Source organism: Colius striatus, chromosome 22 (assembly GCF_028858725.1).
Source record: "Colius striatus isolate bColStr4 chromosome 22, bColStr4.1.hap1, whole genome shotgun sequence".
Classification (NCBI taxonomy): Eukaryota; Metazoa; Chordata; class Aves; order Coliiformes; family Coliidae; genus Colius; species Colius striatus.
In genome coordinates this window covers 4,495,370-4,516,313 of record NC_084780.1, presented here as the reverse complement: position 1 = coordinate 4,516,313, position 20,944 = coordinate 4,495,370, and the positions used below count along the sequence as shown (strand labels likewise).

Genomic DNA, 20,944 nt, shown 5'->3' with positions numbered 1-20,944 from the left:
CTCCTTGGAGTCGTGAGCAGCAGACTCGTGTGGGAGCTGCAAGGGGACAGGCAGCTTTTCCAGAGCCACTGCTGTACAAACTGCCCTCCAGTTGCTGTTTATAGCTGCCATTCTGTGTGATTAGCACTTGGCTAATCACCAGGGGCCAGATGCTGCTGGCCCTGGGGAGGGGTGGCCAAGGGCCACAGCAGGGGCAGACATGAGCAGTTTGCAGACTGGCTCTGCACTGTTGCTCTGAGCAGCATGGGATGAAGGGCCTTGAAAGGAGCTTTGCTGGGAGGGTAGGGAATGGGTGCCCTGTTGTCCCCACCTCTCTTGACCCTGCCAGCAGGTTGGCAACCCTTCTGTTGGGGTTGGCTGTGAGTGTGGGTGCTGCTCCATCAGGAACTGCACAAGTTGGGGCATCCCAACAGGACAAGGGGTGATGGGATGAAGCTGGAACACAAAAGCTTCCATTTAAACATGAGGTAAAACCATTTCAGTGTGAGATGAGGGAGCCCTGGCCCAGGCTGCCCAGGGAGGGTGTGGAGGCTCCTTCTTAGAGCTCTTCAAGACCCACCTGGACACATTCCTGTGTGACCTGACCTAGGTGGGAGCTGCTTCTGCAGGGAGGTTGGGCTGGATGAGCTCTGCAGGTCCCTCCCAACCCCCACCATGCTGTGATTCTATGATGCCCCAGAGTTCCTCACAAGCACCACTTTGGGCTCTGGCTCTTGGGGCTTTTGCTTTGGTGTGGAAATGGTGATTGGGGGAAGCTCCTGGATCTTCTTTGGTATCACCCACTGCCAGTGCAGGGACAGTGCAGCACTGAATTAGGTGTCATCACTGAGGTGTCACCAGTGTGTCCTGTGCCCTAAAACTGCTCCTTAAAGCTTCTCACTGAGAAACTTTCCACCCTGTACCTTTTTGTTTCCTTTTTAATCCATTTTCCCCCCCCACACCACTTCCCTTTCTTGTCCCTCTTAAACAAAACATCCCCACTGAGTCAATAACTGTGTCTTTCCCCAGACAGGTTGCAACAGGAGAGTTGTTAAAGGCTTTCCCCCCACCCCCAAAGTGACAAGTACAAATGAAATGACAGCTTTGGCACCCAGCTGTCACCCACCCCTTGTTCCTTAAACATCATCCAAGATCCAGCCCGTGCTGAAGCGATGCTCTGCAGCCCCTTTGTTGTCTACCAAGGATAACTCCAATGATTGGCAGATTTTTTTCCCCTTCCTCACTGTTGCTGGTACAAAGATGCAGCAATAAGCAGCTCCCCAGGAGGGTGAGAAGCTGATTAGTGGGGCCAGGGTGACCTGCTGGCCTGCCAGTCCCCAGGGTGGCTCTGGCAGCTGTCGTGGGGCCAGTTCCCAGCTGCCATGGGGCTGTGACACAGCTCTGGGGGTGATGTGCTGGCTGCTGGAGGCCACAGCAGCATCTTCCATGGAAAGTTTCATGCTTTTCCTTTCTTTTTCCTCCCCCCCACCCCCAGCCATGACCAGTCTGTAAAGGTCAAATGGTATTTTGTGATTAAACTGAGGGCTCTGGTGATCTCAGCTCATTTCCTCCTCATGCTCTATCTTTTGTCTGACCTTGGGGTAACACTTAACCTCCCTGGACTTTGAGTCCTTCTGTGCAATAGAAGGCCAGTTATTTCCTTACCATCACCAGGAGCACAGGGGGATAAATGAATTCCCATGTCTGTGGTGCCGAGATGTGACGGTGATGGATGAAGAGTCTGGCCCTGGAGTTACCCGAGCTCTCAGGAGTGATACAGAGCTCTGCCAGGGAATGATTTCCCTCCTGACAGCATAACCACTGTCTGCACTCCAACACTGCAGAATGCAGCCACAGCTCTGAATAGCAGCGAGTGCAATTATCCCCTTCCTCCCTTCTCCCTTCCTTCCTCCTTCCCCTTCCTCCCCATCTCCTTTCTCCCTTCCTTCCCATCCCCTTCCTTCTCATCCTCTTTCTCCCCTTCCTCCCCCATCCTCTTCTCTCCCCTCTCTCTTTCCTCTCCCATCCCCTTCCTCCTCCCCATCCCCTTCCTCCTCCCCATCCCCTTCCTCCTCCCCATCCTCTTCCTCCCCAATCCCCAATCCCCTTTCTCCCCTCTCCCTTTCTTCCCCCATCCCCTTTCTCCCCTTTCTCCCCATCCCCTTCCTCAACCATCCCCTTCCTCCCCATCCCTCCCCATCTTCTTCTCTCCCCTCTCTCTTTCCTCTCCCATCCCCTTCCTCCTTCCCCATCCCCTTCCTCCTTCCCCATCCCCTTCCTCCTTCCCCATTCCCTTCCTCCTTCCCATCCCCTTCCTCCCCATCCTCTTCCTCCCAATCCCTTTTCCCCTTCTCTCCTTCCTCCCCATCCCTCTCCCTTCTCCCTTTCCCTTCCCTCCCCTTCCTCCCCTCTCCCCTTTCCTCCCCCTCCTCCCCTTCTCCCCTCCCTCCCCTTCCTCCCCATCCCCTCTCCCCTCCTTCCTCCCCTCTCCCCTTTCTCCCCTTTCTCCCCTCTCCCCTCTCCCTTTCCTCCCCAATCCCCTTCCTCCCCATCCCTTCCCTCCCCTCTCCCCCCTCCCTTTCCTCCCCAATCCTCTTTCTCCCTTCTCCCTTCCTCCCCCATCCCCTTCCTTCTGTGTTTTTCACCTATCCCTGGCATTGCAGCCTGGCTGCAGCTGGTCCTGACCCCTGAGTGCTGCAGGAGGTAGGCTGAGTGAGCTGTCAGCAGAGAGCTGTGGGGACAAGCTGAAGTCTGATCTCCTTACTGCCAGCAGCAGCTCTAAAGCTCAAAGGATTGACAGATTTGTTCCCACTTCCCATGTGTTGCCCTCTGCAGAGTCAGAGGGATGCTGCTGTGGCTCTTGTGCTGGTGGGTGACTTTAGGAAGCCAATCCTTGTCCTGGGGGATGCCACAGTGCTTTCTCTCAATGCTTGTTTGTTCCCTTTGGTTCTTTCCAAATGCACACAGCCTGTGGAGCTCAGGCTTGAAAACTCACCCACATGTGAGGCAGGAGAGTTCCTGGGAGTGAAAGGAAAATGCAGCACATGGCAAAAATCCCGTGGAGGAGTGAGACAAGAAGGCAGGGGCTGTGAGGAACAGCCTGGGGGTGTGCTCCTGAAAGATGTGCTGAACATGCAATGGGAGGAGGCTATGGGCAGCTTTCCCAAGCAAATTGCTTCACCTGGAGGTTTTGTGGAGGGTTGGCAGGGATGGTGTCAGAGGTGCCTGTCCTTGCAAAGCTCTGCTGCTGCAGGTCAGGTTCTGAGCAATGTCCTTTTGTCAGAGGACAGGAGCAAAGATGTGTCTGGAGAGTCCTTGGGGGTTACAGCAGGTGTAGAAGGGGATTGTTGAGAGACAGTGGGCTGTCAGGAATCTTAGCCAAGAAGCCAATGGTGTCCTGGGGGCATCAGGAAGAGTGTGGGCAGCAGGTCGAGGGAGGTTCTGCTCCCCCTCTGCTCTGCCACATCTGCTGAGGCCTCATCTGGAGTCCTGGGGCCAGTTCTGGGCTCCCCAGCTGCAGAGGGACAGGGAACTGCTGGAGAGAGGCCAGTGCAGGGCCAGCAAGATGCTGAGGGGATGGAGCATCTTCCTTGTGAGGAAAGGCTGTGGGACCTGGGGCTGTTCAGCCTGGAGGAGACTGAGAGGGGAGCTCATTAATAGTTACAAATATCTCACTGGTGGGTGTCAGGAGGTTGGGGCAGCACTTGTTTGTGTTGTATCCAGTGACAGGACAAGGGCTGATGGGATGAAGCTGGAACACAAAGTTCCATTTAAACACAAGGAGAAACTCTTTCCCTGCTGAGGGGAGGGAGCCCTGGCCCAGGCTGCCCAGGGAGGGTGTGGGGGCTCCTCAGGAGGTTTCCAACCCCACCTGGACACGTTCCTGTGCCCCTGAGCCAGGGGAAGCTGCTGGAGCAGGGGCTGGGCTGGAGCATCTCTCAAGGTCCTTTCCAGCCCCCCCCATGCTGGGATTCTGGGATTCTTTTTTAAGGAGGAACAGATGAGATGCAAATGAATTTGCTGGTGTTTGCTCTCGCAGTTGTTTGACAGAACAATTGTGAAAGCCATGTCCAGCCTCAGGAGCAGACACAAAGCCCTTGTCTCTCCTCCCAGCAGCAGCAGCGGGAAGCGCTGCCCTCCCCAGCCACGGGCACCATCCATCCCTCGAGCTGGAAACACCAAACACTCACAGCTTGCCTTTGTGATGCTTGTTTCTTTGCTTCTTCAGGATCACTTCTTTCCTTCTTTCCACTGACTTGTGTGCTGTGATGCACCATTTGCTGTGAAAGGCTCCTGGTGCCTCTTGGGGGATGTGGCTGTAGGGACATGGTTTAGAGGTGTGTGTCCATACACAGTGGGGGAAATGAGGAGGTGTGAGGATGGGGCTGTCCATACTGCACAAGCTTTGTGTTGCAGGGTGGGTCTTGGCTCCCTGTGTGGTTCCTGACAGGGATTCTCACAGAATCTCAAGGGTTGGAAAGGACCTGGAAAGCTCATCCAGTGCAACCCCACTGCCAGAGCAGCACCACCTAGAGCAGGGCACACAGGAGCTCATCCAGGAGGGTTCCTCTGATGGGTTGGCACCTGCATGGTGGCTTTTACCAGGTGTGACAGAATGACCCATCACTGCCAAACAAAAGATTCATGGCCTGGCAGACATTAACCTAGACACCCACTTGATGGGTACAGGGAGGGGAAGGCCATGGAGAACGTGAATGGAGCAGGAGCAAAATGAAGCCTTTAGTCATTGTTAGGGAATCACATCCATCTATTCCCTCTAAGTCAATGTTTTTCATTATCTGAAACCAAAAGGGTTTTCTCTTTGTGGCAACATTGCTCTGTGCTGTTCAATCAGCACTAATTAAGTGGCTGAAATGCATTAAATGCTGCTGTAGGAATCTTCTGGGGAGCACTAGCTGCCTGAGCTTTACTGTTCCTCTTGCAACCATAAATAAGGATAAATGGCTAATTGCTCCTGAAAGCATCCTGCTGGACCTAACGAGCTGATTCAAACCAATCCTTCATTGTGGAATTATTTCATGTTATTTAACTTCAACCAGAGATTTCCCTGGCTTCCCATTCCTGTGGCTGCTCTGCAGCCCCCCATCTGCCTCCAAGAGGGCTGCAGGGAAGGGATTTGTTTCCATCATTATTCAGGAAGGTCTCCTTTCATTAAGTTGTTGAGAAGGAAATGAATATCAGCCCTTCCCTGGTGTTATTTGTGCAGTGTGGGAAAGGCCTCAGGCTCAAGTCAGCATGCCAGGCTTCCCCAGGGCAGGATGAAGGGCAGCAGGGTTGGGGCTGGACATCCCCTGGCTTGTGGTTTTAGGTAATAGGACAAAGAGCCAAGATTTGGTCAAATGAGTCTGAGGGGGATGATGGGGGTCTTGGCTTCTGCTGCCTTAGGTTAGAGAGGCTTTTCACTGATGGTTGCATCTCTGCAGCAAGAGCAGATATGTTCAGGTATGATTTGCCCTCCAGTGCTGTGAAGCCATGAGGATTCCACGGCGTGTGGTTCATGTTCTGCTGATGAGAGGAGCACGTCAGCAGCCTCAGCCAGCTGCTTTCTGCTGGCAGAGGGAGTCTGTGACTGGCAAATTCCCCTTTCACATCTCTCCTGGCTTTGCCAACCCAAGCCAGCAGATCCCACTGGCTGAGGCCAGTTGTATGGAGTTTAATAAGGACAAGTGCCAGGTCCTGCACTGTGCCCAGGGGGGCAAGAAGCAAAGGGCATCCTGGCTGGCATCAGCACTGGGGTGGCAGCAGGAGCAGGGCAGGGATTGTCCCCTGTGCTGGGCCCTGGGGAGGCTGCAGCTCCAGGGCTGTGTCAGTGCTGGGCCCCTCACTCACTGCCACAGGGACACTGAGGGGCTGCAGCGTGGCCAGAGCCGGGCACAGAGCTGGGGAAGGGGCTGGAGCACAAGGGGCTGGGGAGGGGCTGAGGGAATGGGGGTGTTGAGCCTGGAGAAGAGGAGGCTGAGGGCAGCCAGCAGCACTCTCTGACACTCCCTGCCAGGAGGCTGCAGGGAGCTGGGGGTCGGGCTCTGCTCCCCAGCAATGAATGACAGGACAAGAGGCAATGGGCTGCAGTTGGCCCAGGGGAGGTTGAGGCTGGAGCTGAGGCAGAACTGTTTCCCTGAGAGGGGTGTGAGCCCCTGTGCCAGGCTGCCCAGGGAGCTGGGGCAGTGCCCAGCCCTGGAGGGATCCCAAAGCCATGGAGCTGAGGTGCTGAGGGCCAGGGCTTAGTGGTGCTGGGCAGGGTGAGGGCAGGGCTGGGGCTGCAGCAGCTTCAGGGGCTTCTCCAACCAAAACAATTCTATGATTCTATGAAACTGTTGGTGCTGAGCAGATGGGAGCTCTGGCTCACTGGTGTTGGGGAGAGCAGGGATGCTCTGGGGCTGGGACAGGAGAATTCACCAGCACAGCTCCCCACCATCTGTGGAAAGGAGCGATTTGCCCCATCTCAAGGCAGGGAGGAAGCAAAGTACGTGTTAAATCAATGTGATCTTGCAGCAGTAGAGAACCAAAGCTGCTCTGTCTGGCTGTGCAGGTTTGTGGCAGTGCCAGGCTGGTACACAGCTCGCTGTGCTGGCCTGGCAGCCCCAGGGAGCTGTGAAGAGAAGAGGCAGTGCCTGCAGGGAAACCCTTCCACAGCACTCAGGATGCTGCAGCAGGGCCCTTCAGAGCTGCAGAAAGGACCTGGAGGAATTATAAAAGCTGATTGTTGTTATTTTTCCCCCTTTCCCTGCAGAATTTGAGTGCCCTACAAAGTGCTGGTGTGTGTTCTTCTGGTTTAATTATTGGGATGTGAGTGGTGTCTGTGCACAAGAAGACACTTGAGAGTGTGAAACATGGAGCAGAGCACTGACCCTGTAACAACATATGGGCCAGGTATCATGTCAGTGACATCCCATTCACCACATGCCTGCTCCTTTCTTCTCTTTCTGGCATTTGATGCTTTTCAGTGCCTGTCCAGAGAGAGGAGGGAGGCTCTGAACAGAGCAGAGTTAAGGTTGCACCTCCACCTCTTGATTTCAGATATGCCCTGTGGATATTGGGTTGGATTTTGCCCAAAGGAACAGTTTCTGGTTTTAAAGATCCTGTCCTGGGGTTGCTCCTGCTTTTATCCAGAGGAAAATGTATTTACCAAGGATGTGCTGCATCTAGAAGGTCTGGGGCCAAGGTCTGGGGTGTGTTTTCCAACTCAGACTAACAGTTCATGATAAGTGATGTTGCAATAGGTCAGGGGGGAATGAAAAGCACCAAGTCTGAAAAACATTTCTGATCTCTGGGGAAGTATTTGGGGGAAAAAACATCTGAGTGTGGCTCGTTGCTGTCTGCCTGTAGCTGGAGGAAAGTGGAGCAGGGATGTGGCTTTTGGTGGTGTTTGGGTGCAGGCTCAGTGCTGGAGGAGTAAATTTGTCTTTGATGGCATCACAGTCTTGCAACTACTCACATGAGGTTTTGCTCTGTGTTGTGTTTTTACTGAGCACTGCAGATTGAGTTTGGGTCCAGCCAGCTCAGAGGCTTCCTGAACATCCCCAGACTTGACCCTTCCAGCTCCCACCTCTCTGCCCATCTCATTAGGCAGCTGCAGACAGGAGGTTGAAGGGCTTGTTCTGCTTAATGGGCAGGAGTCAGATCTTTTCTGTGTTGCACAACAGGGCCGGGAGCAATGAATAAGAAACCAAGCCTGGGGAGAATAGATCTCATCTGCCCCTTTGCATGGGCCACGTTGGGTTGAGTCTCAGCTCGGAAGCAGATGAGCACATCAGACATCAGCATCCCCAGAGAATGCCCCTAACACAGCCCCAGCCCTCAGTGCTGGGGAGATGTCCCTGTCCCCAGGCAAGGAGCAGCCCTGACAATGTGAGCTGTGTTCTCATGGCACTGCCTGTGCCCAGCACCCACCTACACACACGGGCACGGCCGCTTCAGTCGCACCCACATCTGCCCCGAGACAAAGGGGCCCTGGAAAGGCCCAGCATTCGCTCTCCTGAAGGCAAGGATGCATCTTCTGGGTGCTCTGATAAGGGGTTTATTATTTGCTCATGGTTGGTGCCTCTCCTCATGGACCTGTGGTCACCTGTGCTGGATCCCCTGGCACTGGAGGCACCCGGATCATTCCCATGTAGCTCTGCCCACAGTTGCAGTGCAGAGCTGCTGGATCCTTCCTGCTGCCTTGGGCAGCTCAAAGGTTGTTTGCAATTTCTTCTCTTGCTGGCATGTACAGCCCTTACCTTTGCTGTCCCAGAGCATGTGATGATAGGCAGGATCTGCTCTGTGTGTGTCAGTGCTTGGGCTCAGCCCTCTCTGTGCTCCCATTTAATGCCAAATGCTTGCATGCTAAAATATCTCAGAATCCCAGCATGGTGGGGGCTGGAAGGGCCCTGCAGAGCTGCTCCAGCCCCAGCCCATGCTAAAGCAGGTTCCCCTGGCTCAGGGGGCACAGGAACATGTCCAGTGGGGTTGGAAACCTCCTGAGCAGGAGCCTCCACACCCTCCCTGGGCAGCCTGGGCCAGGGCTCCCTCCCCTCAGCACCAAAGGACTTTCTCCTCCTGTGCCAGTGGAACTTATGTACCAGCTGGTGTCCATCACCTCTTGTCCTGGCACTGGGCACCACAGAAACAAGTGTGGCCCCATCCTCCTGACACCCACCCTTTAGGTACTGATCAGCATGGGATCCCCACTCAGCCTTCTCCAGGCTGAACAGCCCCAGGTCCCACAGCCTTTCCTCACAAGGAAGATGCTCCATCCCCTCAGCATCTTGCTGGCCCTGCACTGGCCTCTCTCCAGCAGTTCCTTGTCTTCTCCTGAACTGAGGAGCCCAGAACTGGACTCCCCAGCATCTCCCAAGCATCTGTGCCAGGAACTTACTCCTTCATGTCACAACCTTTTTCTTCTACACTGTCTTGCACCCAATCTCAAGAACCCCAACCCCTTCTTTGCTTTCCAGGCAGCATGTAGAGCTGTGTGCTGGTTAAATCCCCACTGTCCTGCCCCTTCCCTCCTGTACTACATCTGTGGACAAAGAGGGCTTGAAGGCACTCTGTGACAGTGATGTGGAGCATCAGTATGTGAGTATAGTAAGGACACTGGAGATCTTGCCCTTGCTAAACCTCCACTTGCAGCACTGGCTGATTCAGCTCTAAGTCAGGAACAGAAAGGTATAAAACCAGCTGATCCATTACTCATTTTAAGCTGTAACTGGAGGAATGAACCAGACATGAAGGCCACAGATCAAAGTGATATCTTCCCTTAGACAGAGAGCTAAAGAAGTGATTTGAAAAGCTTTGTTCAGCCTGCCCTGATCACAGGACTGAGGAAGGCCTGGACATGACTTTAATTACTGGCCCAGTCCTGTAATTATTGTGTCCTTCAACTATTTTTATTGCAGCAGCTGGATCAGAAAATCCTTTGAACAGGCAAAGGAAAAAAGATGAAAGCAACACTCCCCTCCCCTCCAAGCCCCTTCCCAAGCAACAATCTGTCACCTGGTGTAACTGGGACACACTGGGACAGTAAGTTCCTTCAGGTTTGAGCCCAAGACGAGGACCTGGAGCCCCCAATCCCACCCAAGGAAGGCTGAGTGGAGAAACCATCACACACATCTTGCTCCCCATAAGGGGAAAAGTGCCTTTAAAAGTTGTCCTGTGCTGGGTTTGAGCCTGTTTGGGATTGAGAGCATCCTGGGCCATGTGTCAGGGCTGGTGATTTGCTGTGACATCTGCTCCTCGCTCCCCAGCAGCTTTCCTGGCTGTACCCAGAGCCCCTGGCTGGGTTTTGTCTGTTGTGTTGGGTTTCCCCTCCCTCCTGCACTCGCTCAGCCCTAGGCTGGGGAACAGCTGAAGGGTGGTGGGGGGGAGTTGTAGCATCCAAAAGCTGTGGCTAGTGATTTATATTTCATGAAGAAGGGTGCTCCTTGCTTGCCAAATGGCCTCTCTGCTTCACTCCCCTGCCTGCAGACAGCCCACCTTGGTGGAAGCCTGTGCAGGAACAGAGCAGGGCTGGGGATTTTCCACTCTTTGCTGCCCTGGCATTATTTTTGCTGTTAGCCCAGAGAGCTGTGTGCATGGCTCATGTCCTTTTTATAACTCTATTACAGAGAGTTGTAACTCAGCCCTGATGCAACCTCTGCACCACAGCAGCCTTTCTAAGGGCACTTTTATTGTATAGACTTTTTTGCTCTTGTTTTTGCTCTGCCTTTAGCCTGGGGGTGTATTAGCAGCAGAATAAAAGACATGGGTATGGAAAATGCAAACCAGACAGTCCCCAGGAGGTTTGGATGGGTGCCTTTGGGAGCCCAGCAGTGTGCTGTGCATCTGGCACCAGGGACCATCTGGGGAGGGAAGCAGCTGCAACCCGGCTGGGAAAGGTCCCACCATACCCTGACTCCTGCTAGAGCTGTGCCAGGTTGGTGACAGGCTCTTGGTACAGGAGACAGTCTCTAGAGCTCATCCCCTTGCTATGGGTGGGCTGCAAGTGGAGGCAGAGCTCCTCCCAGTGCCCTGTCAGAGGCTGTCTGCTGGGGATTCCTTGACTATGAAACAGAACCATTACTGTGATTATTTTAAGCAGCAAATCATTCTTTATGCTTTGTCTTATGGGGACTGTTCTCTGCTTTCACATTCACATGCTCTGAGCAACTTTCCATCAGTCCCAGAGGAGAACATGAGCCTTCTCCTTCCATCCATGAGCTTCTCCCAGGGTTTAAGCACAAATAACCTCCTAAGGCTGATTTTTCTGCCAGCAGAACCACCCAGGGGCTGGGAGGACAGTGACCAGGGGTTGGGAGGACAGTGACCAGGGGCTGGGAGGACAGTGACCAGGGGCTGGGAGGACAGTGACCAAGGGCTCATAGCTCTCTCAGCAAAGCCTGGAAACTCATTTCTAGCACTATTGATGACACCCCCATCCCTCTGCACAAGTATTTCTGGGTTGCAAACACTCTGCACAGTTACCAGAAGGGAGGTGATGGAAATGGAGCTGTGGGCAGCTCAGTGACTGCTGGCTTTGTGCTCTTTTTGCAGCTGAGGATCTGTCTGCACGTGCCACTCGTCTGCTCACCTCAGGGGACCCAACCCAGGCTCTAAGGCTGCCCAGGCCTCCAAAATGGTCATGCAAAGACAGCACCTGACCTGTGCAGGAATAGCATTTGCTCTCTGCCTTCACCACCTCGTCAGCACCATCGAAGTCCCTCTGGATTGTAAGTTGCAGTTTATCCCTCTTCAAAACTCCCTCTGAAGTGCTCAAGGGGGTAGAGGGAGGATGTGGCTTCCCTGGTCCAGCCTAAGGTCCTCTCTGCTGTTGTTTGTTTGGGGATGGTTGCCTTTGTAAACCACACACCTCTTGGAAAGTCACCTAAGTCACTCTCAGGTTTAGTCCCTCTGTCACAAAAGCTGAGCAGAGGGCTCTAAACCACATAACAAAATGGGACAGAGCACCCAAGCCAAGCTGGCAAACCCTTAGGCTGGTGATTTAAATGGAGCATCCCAGGACATGTGGTGTCACAAAGCACAAGGGATGGCTTTGGGATGCCCAGTTGTGGAGGATGTGAGCTCGTTGCCAGTCTTATCTGGCAGATGCCACCACGACCTGACACCCAGGACCTTGAGGGCAGTGTAGACCCAGGCAGGTCCTGCAGAGCAATGGGATTTTTCTCTCTGTTGAGACTTTTGGGTTAATTGTGAGCTGGGAGTGATGTTTTATTCAGAAGCAGAAGAGCTGGGGGATAGGGAGCAAGGAGGAAAGGGGGGACATGGGCTGATGGTTCTGCTGAATGGGCATCTCCAGGCCATCACGTGGGAAATGCACGACTTGAGTGCACTTGAGATGGGGGTTTATGCTGGGAGGGGCTCAGCCAGTGCTCTGGAAACCAGTTTCATAACTTCTTTGTGTCCCAGCTTCCTCCTGGAGCAGCTGTTAGTAAGAATCAGCCCATTGCTGCAGGGAACTGCTTCCAACGATGCAATGCACAGAAATCCTCCAGCAAGCATTGGCAGAGCCAGCCCAGCTTTTTGCTGGGCTCTGAACTGAGGCTCAAGTACCAGGGTTGGGCTGGAGAGGAGGAATTTGAAGCCTTGTTGTGCTCTGTGGAGTCCTGGGTGTGCTGGTTGTAGCTGTGGTACCTCATCTGAGCCCTGATGCTGGGCAGTGAAATGGGAAGGAAAGACTCAAGGCAATGGCTTCTGGCTGAAAGGGACTGAAGGGAAAGGGTGGGGAAGCTCTCATTTACAGAGGGGGATAAATACATGGAAGCATAAAGAGGGGTTCCCAGACTCAAGTCCCTGCTCTGCTCCATTCCAGATGAGTGTGGATGAAAATACCTGTTCCTGTGGGCTCAGCACTGAAACCCACCCAGGGCACTCTTGTTCTCAGCAAGGGGAATCTGATGCACACAGCTCAATGGTTCCTTCAGGCCTGGCTTTGTCAGCATCTGTAACATTGCAGAATGCAGCTAAGGAAGCAGGGAACCAGTGCAGTTGGGGGGAAACTGGATTGGGGTCTGCAAACAGCTGCCTTCTGCCATTTCTTGTGCTTTGCGTCAGGAAAGGAGTAATTTTGTCTCTGTGACGTTAGAAAAGTAAGAGAAATGCTGACAGCTGGTGGAGAGATGCTCAAGGCAGCCTGCAGCAGCTCTCTGCTCCTCAGCAGCTCACCATTTCTCTTGCCTCCTCCTCCCTGCTCAGAGATGAGCTGTGGGAGAGCATCGTCCCCTCCAGTGCTGGGAGGGAAATGGGGATTGGGACTCAGAGCATCTTTTTGTCACCCTTTCCTGAACAGGCCCCTTGCATGAGGCAGAGATTTGTAAATAAGGTGCCTGGAGGCAGTTGGGCACAGCAGTGCCAGGGGCAGGGGAGTGAGGAGCATCCCCAAGCCCTGCTGAGGGTCAGGGGTGCTGCTGATGCCCATCCCCAGCATCCAACCCTTCCCACCTTCCTGTAGCTCTTTTCAACACATGAAGGATCAGCCTTGTTTTACTTCCCTCTCAACCTTCTGAGCCATCAAGGGTTTGCTTTCAGCTCCTGTTTAAGCCACTGGGAATGAGGACTCACCCACTCCTTGCTCATCTGAGAGCCTGAGCTGATGAAAGCATCACCTGCAGTCCAACAACTGCTGCAGGTTTGACAGGGTGGTCTGTGAAGAGCCCCAGCTGCTCCTGCTCTGTGCAGGGCTGATAAACCTGCCAAGCATGGAACCACAGAATCATTTGGGTCAGAAAATACCTTTAAAATCATCAAGTCCAATGACTAACTCCACTCTGCCAAGCCCACCACTAAACCACGGCCCAAATCACAGGCTCTGGGAGTGCAGAAGCTCCATGCTCCACATGGCACTGGCTGGGAAGGTCCTTCCTCCTGCATGGAGATCAGCTCCTTCCTCCAGTGCTGGGTGGGAGCTCTGCTGGGAACCCCCTCACCAGTCTCAGGGGCTTGAGGTGCTGGTTGGCACCCAGTTACCCTTGCTGATGCTCCTCAGGGGTGACAGGTTTCCCCAGGGAGGCTTTTTGCTCCCTGAACCTTCTGTTTTCAGGGCAGAAGCAGCTTGAAGAGGGCAGACAGGGCAGAGCCTGTGGGTGTCCTCATGGCAGAGGGACAGCCCTCACTGACCAGTGTCAGGGGCAGCTGCAGTGTGCTCACTCTTTAAACTTGCCTGGGTGTTCTTTCCCTGCTCCAACCCTAACCAGTTTTCTTCTTTGGATAAAATCCTGCCTGCCCTTGTCCTAGGAACAGGATATATGTATCTCCCTCTATTACAGGCACCTTCTCTGAGTCTGAGCATCACCTAAATAGCCAGCAAAGGGTTTATCAGGCACATGTTAGCCTTTGACTTGGAAGGACAAAGTTTGGGTGGGTTCAGGGTAAGCCTGGCCATGGGGATGAGGAGGACTCCTGTGAGTGGACCATGGGGCTACCAATGCCTTGCAGGTACACTGAAGCCCATCCAGACCCCCTGAGCCTTCTTTTGTCCTAAAACCCCTTGCTGCAGAGGCAGCTGACAGCTAACAGGACCACTCAGCAGCAGCTTCTCCCACGTGGGCAGCCAGTAGGTAGATGCTTGGATTGTAAAATGATTGTGTGTAGCATTTGCAAAGCCCCACAATTCACCACAAGCTGTTTATGTGTGTGCACATGACCTACATTGGTTTGTTCTTCAAGTAACCTGTTTTCTTCTTTCCCATTATGCTTACACTTTGGGAATAACAGCAAATATTCAGAGTGAATGTAAGTGTTCCCCTCAACATCTGTGTGTCTGTGTCCATTCCTTCTGCATGGCCAAAACAGAGCATGAAGGGTCTGCACTGAGCAGGGGGTTGCACTCAGCGGGGGCTGTGGTGGCTTTTCCATGGCACATGGGGTACAGGGGGGGCTTTGCTCATCCTGTGGCTGGAGTCAGGACAAACCATCCTTGTGCATGGGCAGCCATGGCTGGGAGAGGTGCTGGAGCAGCTTGGGAGGATTGCATGGGCTCTGTGGCTTTCTGTAGAGCAGGTCTGGCAACCAGGTGGTGGTTTTGGGGTGCAGATACTGTTTTTGCAGAGGTACTGCTAATGCCACATCTCAGAGGAGAGCAGGCTCCTCTGCCTGCACAGGCACGTGTGCCAAGCTCAGCTCCACCTTTGCAGCATTGCCAGCTCTGCCCTTCAGAACACCAGTGGAGTAAACACTTTTGAACACCCTTTGGGGTAAACCTGGGAGCTTTTGAGCCTTTTCTTGCATAGAGAGTACCTGTAGATGTCTTGCAGTGGCTCTCTGGATCCCTGTCCCAGCTGCAGCCTCTCTGTGAGGTTCCCAGCCAGGATGCCTTTCAGCCTGATTCAAACAACCTGCAGTAGCAGGAAGAGGTAACTGTGACATTTCTGGGTGAGATCAAGTGAGAAACAAGGGCTTCCCAGTACCAAAGGGGAGTGTGAGCAGTGCTGGTGGTCTGAGGGGTGATGGGTAGCACACCCCTACAGAAGCTCACGGTAATCTCAGGTGTTGAAGGGCTTTAAACCACAGATTGCACGTCCAGCTTGGGGAAGAAGCTGAAATGCCATCAGGATCTACTGCAGGATGATAAATGAGGGATTCACCCTCTTTGCACAACCTTCCTTACAGGCTCTTGGTTTGCTTTGCAGTGCCTCAGCCCCCCACAATCACCAAGCAGTCCGTGAAGGATTACATCGTTGACCCAAGGGATAACATCTTCATTGAATGTGAAGCCAAAGGGAACCCTGTTCCCACGTAAGTGCTCCTGTTGTGCTGGAGCTCTGAGCTCCTTCAGCTCCTCAGAGCTGTCTCTGGGGGAGTTCCCCTCCAGCTGAGCTGTTGACACCACCAGCTACTCCAGCTGTTGGCTTGCACGGGGGATGTGGCTGGGCAAACACAGGGTTACAAACCCCATCCTCTCCCTGTGCACCTGCAGCTTCTCCTGGACACGCAACGGGAAGTTCTTCAACGTGGCCAAAGACCCCAAAGTGTCGATGAGGAGACGCTCAGGGACCTTGGTCATCGACTTCCACAGCGGGGGGCGGCCGGAGGACTACGAGGGCGAGTACCAGTGCTTCGCCCGCAACGACTACGGCACAGCCCTCTCCAGCAAAATCCACCTCCAGGTTTCCAGTGAGTGACAGCCCTGAGAGCAGGGATGATTTGCATGGAGATTTGCAGGGATGATTTGCAGGGAGAGGCATGGAGGGTATCCAGTGCTCCAACATCCCAGCTCACGTCGTCTGTCCCCTGCGTGGGGCTGTATCGGGACTGGGAGGAAGGAGGGAGGGTTGTGGCTGTAACTTGGAAATATTTGGTATGGTTTTAAGGCAGTTTTGGGTCATTTCTAGAGGAAATGGGCTGCAGTTGGCCCAGGGGAGGTTGAGGTTGGAGCTGAGGCAGAACTGTTTCCCTGAGAGGGGTGTGAGCCCCTGTGCCAGGCTGCCCAGGGAGCTGGGGGAGTGCCCAGCCCTGGAGGGATCCCAAAGCCATGGAGCTGAGGTGCTGAGGGCCAGGGGTCAGTGCTGGGCTGGGACTGCAGCAGCTTCAAGGGCTTTTACAACTGAAATGGTTCTGTGATTCAAAGGGAAGCCAAAGAGCTGGATGAGGGAAGAGGAGGGAGAAGGTCTGTCAGGAGGAAGGGCAGGAGCACACATGCCAACCCAGCCCCTGGGCCTGATGTGCCCAGGTAAGGGAAGAGGAGGCTCAGAAGAGATCTGACCCTCTCTGCAACGTCCTGGCAGGAGGTTGTGGTGAGCTGGGGGTCGGGCTCTGCTCCCCAGCAATGAATGACAGGACAAGAGGCAATGGGCTGCAGTTGGCCCAGGGGAGGTTGAGGTTGGAGCTGAGGCAGAACTATTTCCCTGAGAGGGGTGTGAGCCCCTGTGCCAGGCTGCCCAGGGAGCTGGGGCAGTGCCCAGCCCTGGAGGGACCCCAGAGCCCTGGAGCTGAGGTGCTGAGGGGTCAGTGGTGCTGGGCAGGGTGAGGGGAGGGCTGGGACTGCAGCAGCTTTAGAGGCTTTTCCAACCAAAATGATTCTCTGATTGCACACTTAGAAATGGAGTTTGAGGCCACTCCATCAAAACCAGGACAGGTCCAGTGGGGAGAGAGCTGCAAAGTTACCCTCTTTCCTTCCTCACATGGTGTCTTTCCTTGTGGCAGAGTCTCCCCTGTGGCCTAAGGAGAAGGTGGATGTGATAGAGGTGGATGAAGGTGCTCCTCTGAGCCTGCAGTGCAACCCACCGCCTGGCCTGCCCTCTCCTGTCATCTTCTGGATGAGCAGCTGTGAGTCAGGACAACCCCCTTCCCACCCCTGAGCCCTGTTGGTTTCAAATAACTACCTTTAGGGTCATTGCTGCCAGTTCAGAGCCAGGAGACACCCACACATGGTTTGAGTGAGGGGGGTTGTCCTTTGCTCAGCTGTCTGAGAGGCTCTGGCTTGCTCTGAGTGCCTCTTCTCCCCTGCAGCCATGGAGCCCATCCACCAGGACAAGCGTGTCTCCCAGGGCCAGAATGGGGACCTGTACTTCTCCAATGTCATTCTGCAGGATGCCCAGACTGACTACAGCTGCAATGCTCGCTTCCACTTCACCCACACCATCCAGCAGAAGAACCCCTACACCCTCAAGGTGAAAACCAGTAAGTGTCATGGGGATGGCTCAGGTCTTCCTTGGCATCTCTCAGGAAGGGTTTTCCTTCCAGACACCTTGTTTCTGTCCTTGACAGCCTTCAGACCTACCAAGAAGAGGAGCAGCTTCCTTCATTCATTGTCTTTAGGATAGTGCAAGGCCCAGTTTGGATGAGGAGTGATGGTCTGTGGATGGAGAACCTGGCAGGGAGGGGTGGCTGCTTTCCCTCCAGCATCTCAGCTGGAGCTTCTTGGGTGTGGGGCTGCAGAGGCAGCTTGGTGCAGGGATCACCAAGTCTGTGTGTCTGGGAGAAACTGGAAAGCATTTCAAGGCAGATGAGGCATTTCCCCATCTTTAGGGGAAGGTACAATATCAAGTCTTTCTCTCATTTGAACAGATGGCAATGGCTTTGGTTTGCTCCAGGCTCAGGTTTATGTGCTGGTGCTGCAGGGAGGGACTGAGTGTGTGCTCAGGGTTTACCTGCTGAGCAGGAGCTGCTGTTTAGCTCCTTTGCTCTGGGACATGCTGACAGGACTGCTTGAGCCTTTGGGGTCTGAGCATGGAGACATGCTCCAGATGAGCAGCAATCCCAGTTCCACCTGGGTGAAGGTCTGGGAGACAAGAGGAGCATGTGTGGCTCTGTCTGGAGATGTGAAGAGCTTTTCCACAAGCAGGTCCAGCCACCAGCAGCCTCTTCTCCAGAAGTGAGGCTGTTGGGAAGGTGATTCCTGCTGCTAAGGCACTTGGTGGCAGCTGCCTTGGGAGTTGCTGGCAGAGGGGACACGACCTGAGTGCTGCAGGACACGAAGCTTTGAAGTTGATGCAGGTCCTGCAGAGCTTGGGCTCTCTTTTGGGAGGGTGTGTGCAGAGCATCAGCAATTGATATGGAAACAGCATTTATGGGCCCAAGCCATCAGACTGGAGTCATCTCCCATTCCCTGTAAGGTCCAACTGGGAGGAAGGGGTAGCATGTGCTGGCAGGCTGTGTTTTGGGGAGCAGGTTCTTTGTCCAAAGCAGGCACAAGGCATTCCTGAATCCCAGTGTTGGGGGCTTAATCTGGTCTTGCAACAGCTTAAATTAGTAGTAACACCATTAAAGCAACCTGAAAGTGATGTGAGAAGCAGATGGGGCCTGGATAACAGCTTCTTCTCTGTGCAAAGCACAGAGCTGAGAATCAGCAATATGAATGCTGTGAACAGGCTCTTTGCTAATGGTGAGGAATGTAGGTGATTAATTAATGTAGCTAATGAATTCTGAGCATGATGTGTCTGTTTACAGAGCTGGACAAACAATGCCAACGTTTCCCTGGTAGGGAAGGACTGATTCTTAAGTCAGTGTGAGCTGGAGAAGCTCTGGGAAGCAAAGACCTGGGGTCATTTTGAGCCTCCAAAGGCTGACAGATTTGTCAGCCTCTAGGAAAATCATGGAAGCAATCCTGGAAGATTTCTGTGCAGACAGAAGCTCCACTCAGATGCCACCACAGCATTTTGCTCCCAGGCTATGTAGAACTAGCCCCCAGTTATACTGGACCCTGTCTTCAAGTCGTGCTTTGGCAACATCTGCTGTTATCAGATGCAAATGCCACCCCAGAGGACCTCAGCATTAAATAACTGAGGCTCTCATTTCACACCAGTTAAGGTATCAAGAATTCTCTAGACATACAGTGGTCAAAGGACACAAGTTTGTATTTGTCTCAAGCCTTAAGCTGTGGACATTGGCTGTCCTTAAAGCAAAAAGGCTCCCCAGGTGCTGAGAAACTGGGATTGCCAGAAGGGAAAATGCAGAGTTTTGGGGGAGTGATCCACCTGTGCCTTCCCCTGCAGAGTTCCTCTGGTGTATCCAGCTTCAGGTTGCTCTTGGGCATCTTCTGGGTTCTCTTAACCCCCTTGCACAGATACTGTGTGTGGCTGATGAGTTACAACAGCTCTGTGGAAGGCAGCATAGCCTCTTGCATCTCCTGTTGGGCTGATGATACCATAACACAGCGGTGCCCCATCTCAGTGGAAATCAGGGTGTTCTCACACACCAAACCAGCATTTTGGGTCCCAGTGTAAGCTGAGGAGGGCAGATCCTCCAGTAGCCATGGGCCAGGGTGGTGTAAAAAGGATAAAAGACACTGCCCACCCCAGGCAGTTGGATGTCTTCTGTACAGGGAATGGCTGCTGGTGGGTGTCAGTAAACAGGGCAGCGTGTTACTGAAGAGCATTTTGCATGTCCCACCATCTGCTTTCACTACCTTGTCATTAAAAAAGGGGGGATTTTACAGCAGACTGTGCTTTTAGAACCTCATTATTATTATTATCATTGTTGTTTGTCTGTGTTCACCTTCAGCACCCCTGTCTGCCCTGTCCCACTGCTGCACCCAGCCTGTGCTTTATGCTGGGAAGGAGCAGCCAGAGTATGCTTCCCATCAGAGTTTAGAAACTGAGAGGAAGAAACCCCCATTTTCTTCTCCAAATGGTGCTGACTTTAGGGGTTATTTCCCCCCCAGAGATACAAATATCTCCACACCACAGAGAAAACACCCCAAGGAAACATCAGTGACCCAACTTCCACGCGTTTATTCACCCTCCCACCTCTCAGGAGGAAAGCAGCTCCTCTTTACCTCTGTTCTTCTGTTGTTTGTCCTGGGAGGCAGCTGTGCTTTTGGATCCCTGCTGTTGCCTGTTGCCTCTTGTGTTCTGGGAAGTGGTTTTGTGCCCCCAGCGCTGTGTCCCCTCGCTCGCGCCGCTCACGCTCTTTTGTTTATTGCAGAGAAGCCCCATAACGAAACGTCCTTACGAAATCACACTGCCATGTACAGTGGTGAGTCAACGCTGCCTGCTGGGAGACCTTCTTGATTTAACCCCCTCTGTGCCTCTAACCCCACTCACCCACCCCCCCTAACCGGGCAGTGACCCGTTGGCTGCCCTTCCCCTGTGCCCACGCAGCCCCTCTGTGTGCCCAGTGGCCTCTTTCCTGGGTTGTTTGGCTTAAAACAAGTGAGGTGAAAGGAGCCAGGTGGTGACAAAAGCCCCTCCACGTTCTCACAGTTGAAAACTGGAGAGTTTGAAGGGGATGAAGGGGGTGTGGGGAGCTCAGCTTGAGGGGCAGCTGAGTTAAGGGGATGTTGCTCGCAGGAAAATGTTCCTCACTCAAGAAGTGGCTTGTCCTCAGCTCATGATTTAAAGATAAGACCTACCATCCCTCTTCTGTCATCAGAAAGAGCATCTATTGTCTCTGTGGCTGAACACAGGCAGTGACTGGGAGAAGAAAAGGAGGAGGGGGTGAAAGGAGTGTTTGGTTTTCTCCAAAGCTGATGCTTTGGTTCTTGGTGGTGAGGTTGTACGTGTGCTAGATGCTTTCACCAGGCTCTTGCCTTTTGTCTGGGCAGGGACATTACCTCTGGAGCCTGTGTTTGATGGCAGAAGCCCATCCCAAACTCATAAATTATGCTTCAGACACAAAACCCTGCAGCTCCCTGAGGCACAGTGGCTGCCCTGGGAGCAGATTGGAAGGGTCACAGATAGGGTGGGCAGCAGCAGGGGTTTATAGGGGAACAGGGAGCTGGGGGTGTGTGTGAGAGCACTACCAGGGCTGCAGATACCTCACCAGAAACCTCTTGGTTGCTGGTGTGGGCAGGAGTCACATTGTGCCACTTGTACTGCTTCCAGGGACCAGGCTTGGGTGGGAGCAGGATGGGGACAGCCCCAGGGATGCCCTTTGCTCATCCTCAGCTGTGCCCTGCAGTGCAATCCTGCTCAGCCATTGTCTCATCCTCTTCCACACAGAGCCACAGGTTTGTGCCCCACACGATCCAGGGCACATTTTGCTCTTCCACAGGGAAACTGGGGACAAAGAGTGCTTTTGGCAGCTAAGAGCA

General features: G+C 53.6%; 1 protein-coding gene across 11 annotated transcripts in view; it reads left to right on the top strand.

Annotated features, from left to right (window-relative positions):
- NFASC (neurofascin) overlaps window positions 1-20,944 on the top strand; it is a 99,421-nt gene that overhangs the window by 30,125 nt on the left and 48,352 nt on the right. For 8 of the 11 annotated variants that reach the window (XM_062013321.1, XM_062013325.1, XM_062013319.1 and 5 more), the window contains 6 exons: window positions 11,011-11,186; window positions 14,188-14,205; window positions 15,102-15,207; window positions 15,389-15,585; window positions 16,615-16,737; window positions 16,921-17,091. In XM_062013321.1, coding sequence (XP_061869305.1) covers window positions 11,093-11,186; window positions 14,188-14,205; window positions 15,102-15,207; window positions 15,389-15,585; window positions 16,615-16,737; window positions 16,921-17,091 — 709 coding nt within the window. In that variant the 5' untranslated portion in view covers window positions 11,011-11,092. Of the gene's footprint in view, window positions 1-11,010; window positions 11,187-14,187; window positions 14,206-15,101; window positions 15,208-15,388; window positions 15,586-16,122; window positions 16,142-16,614; window positions 16,738-16,920; window positions 17,092-19,836; window positions 19,888-20,944 lie in introns of those variants that run through there. The other 3 variants (XM_062013326.1, XM_062013320.1, XM_062013324.1) reach the window with 3 other exon arrangements.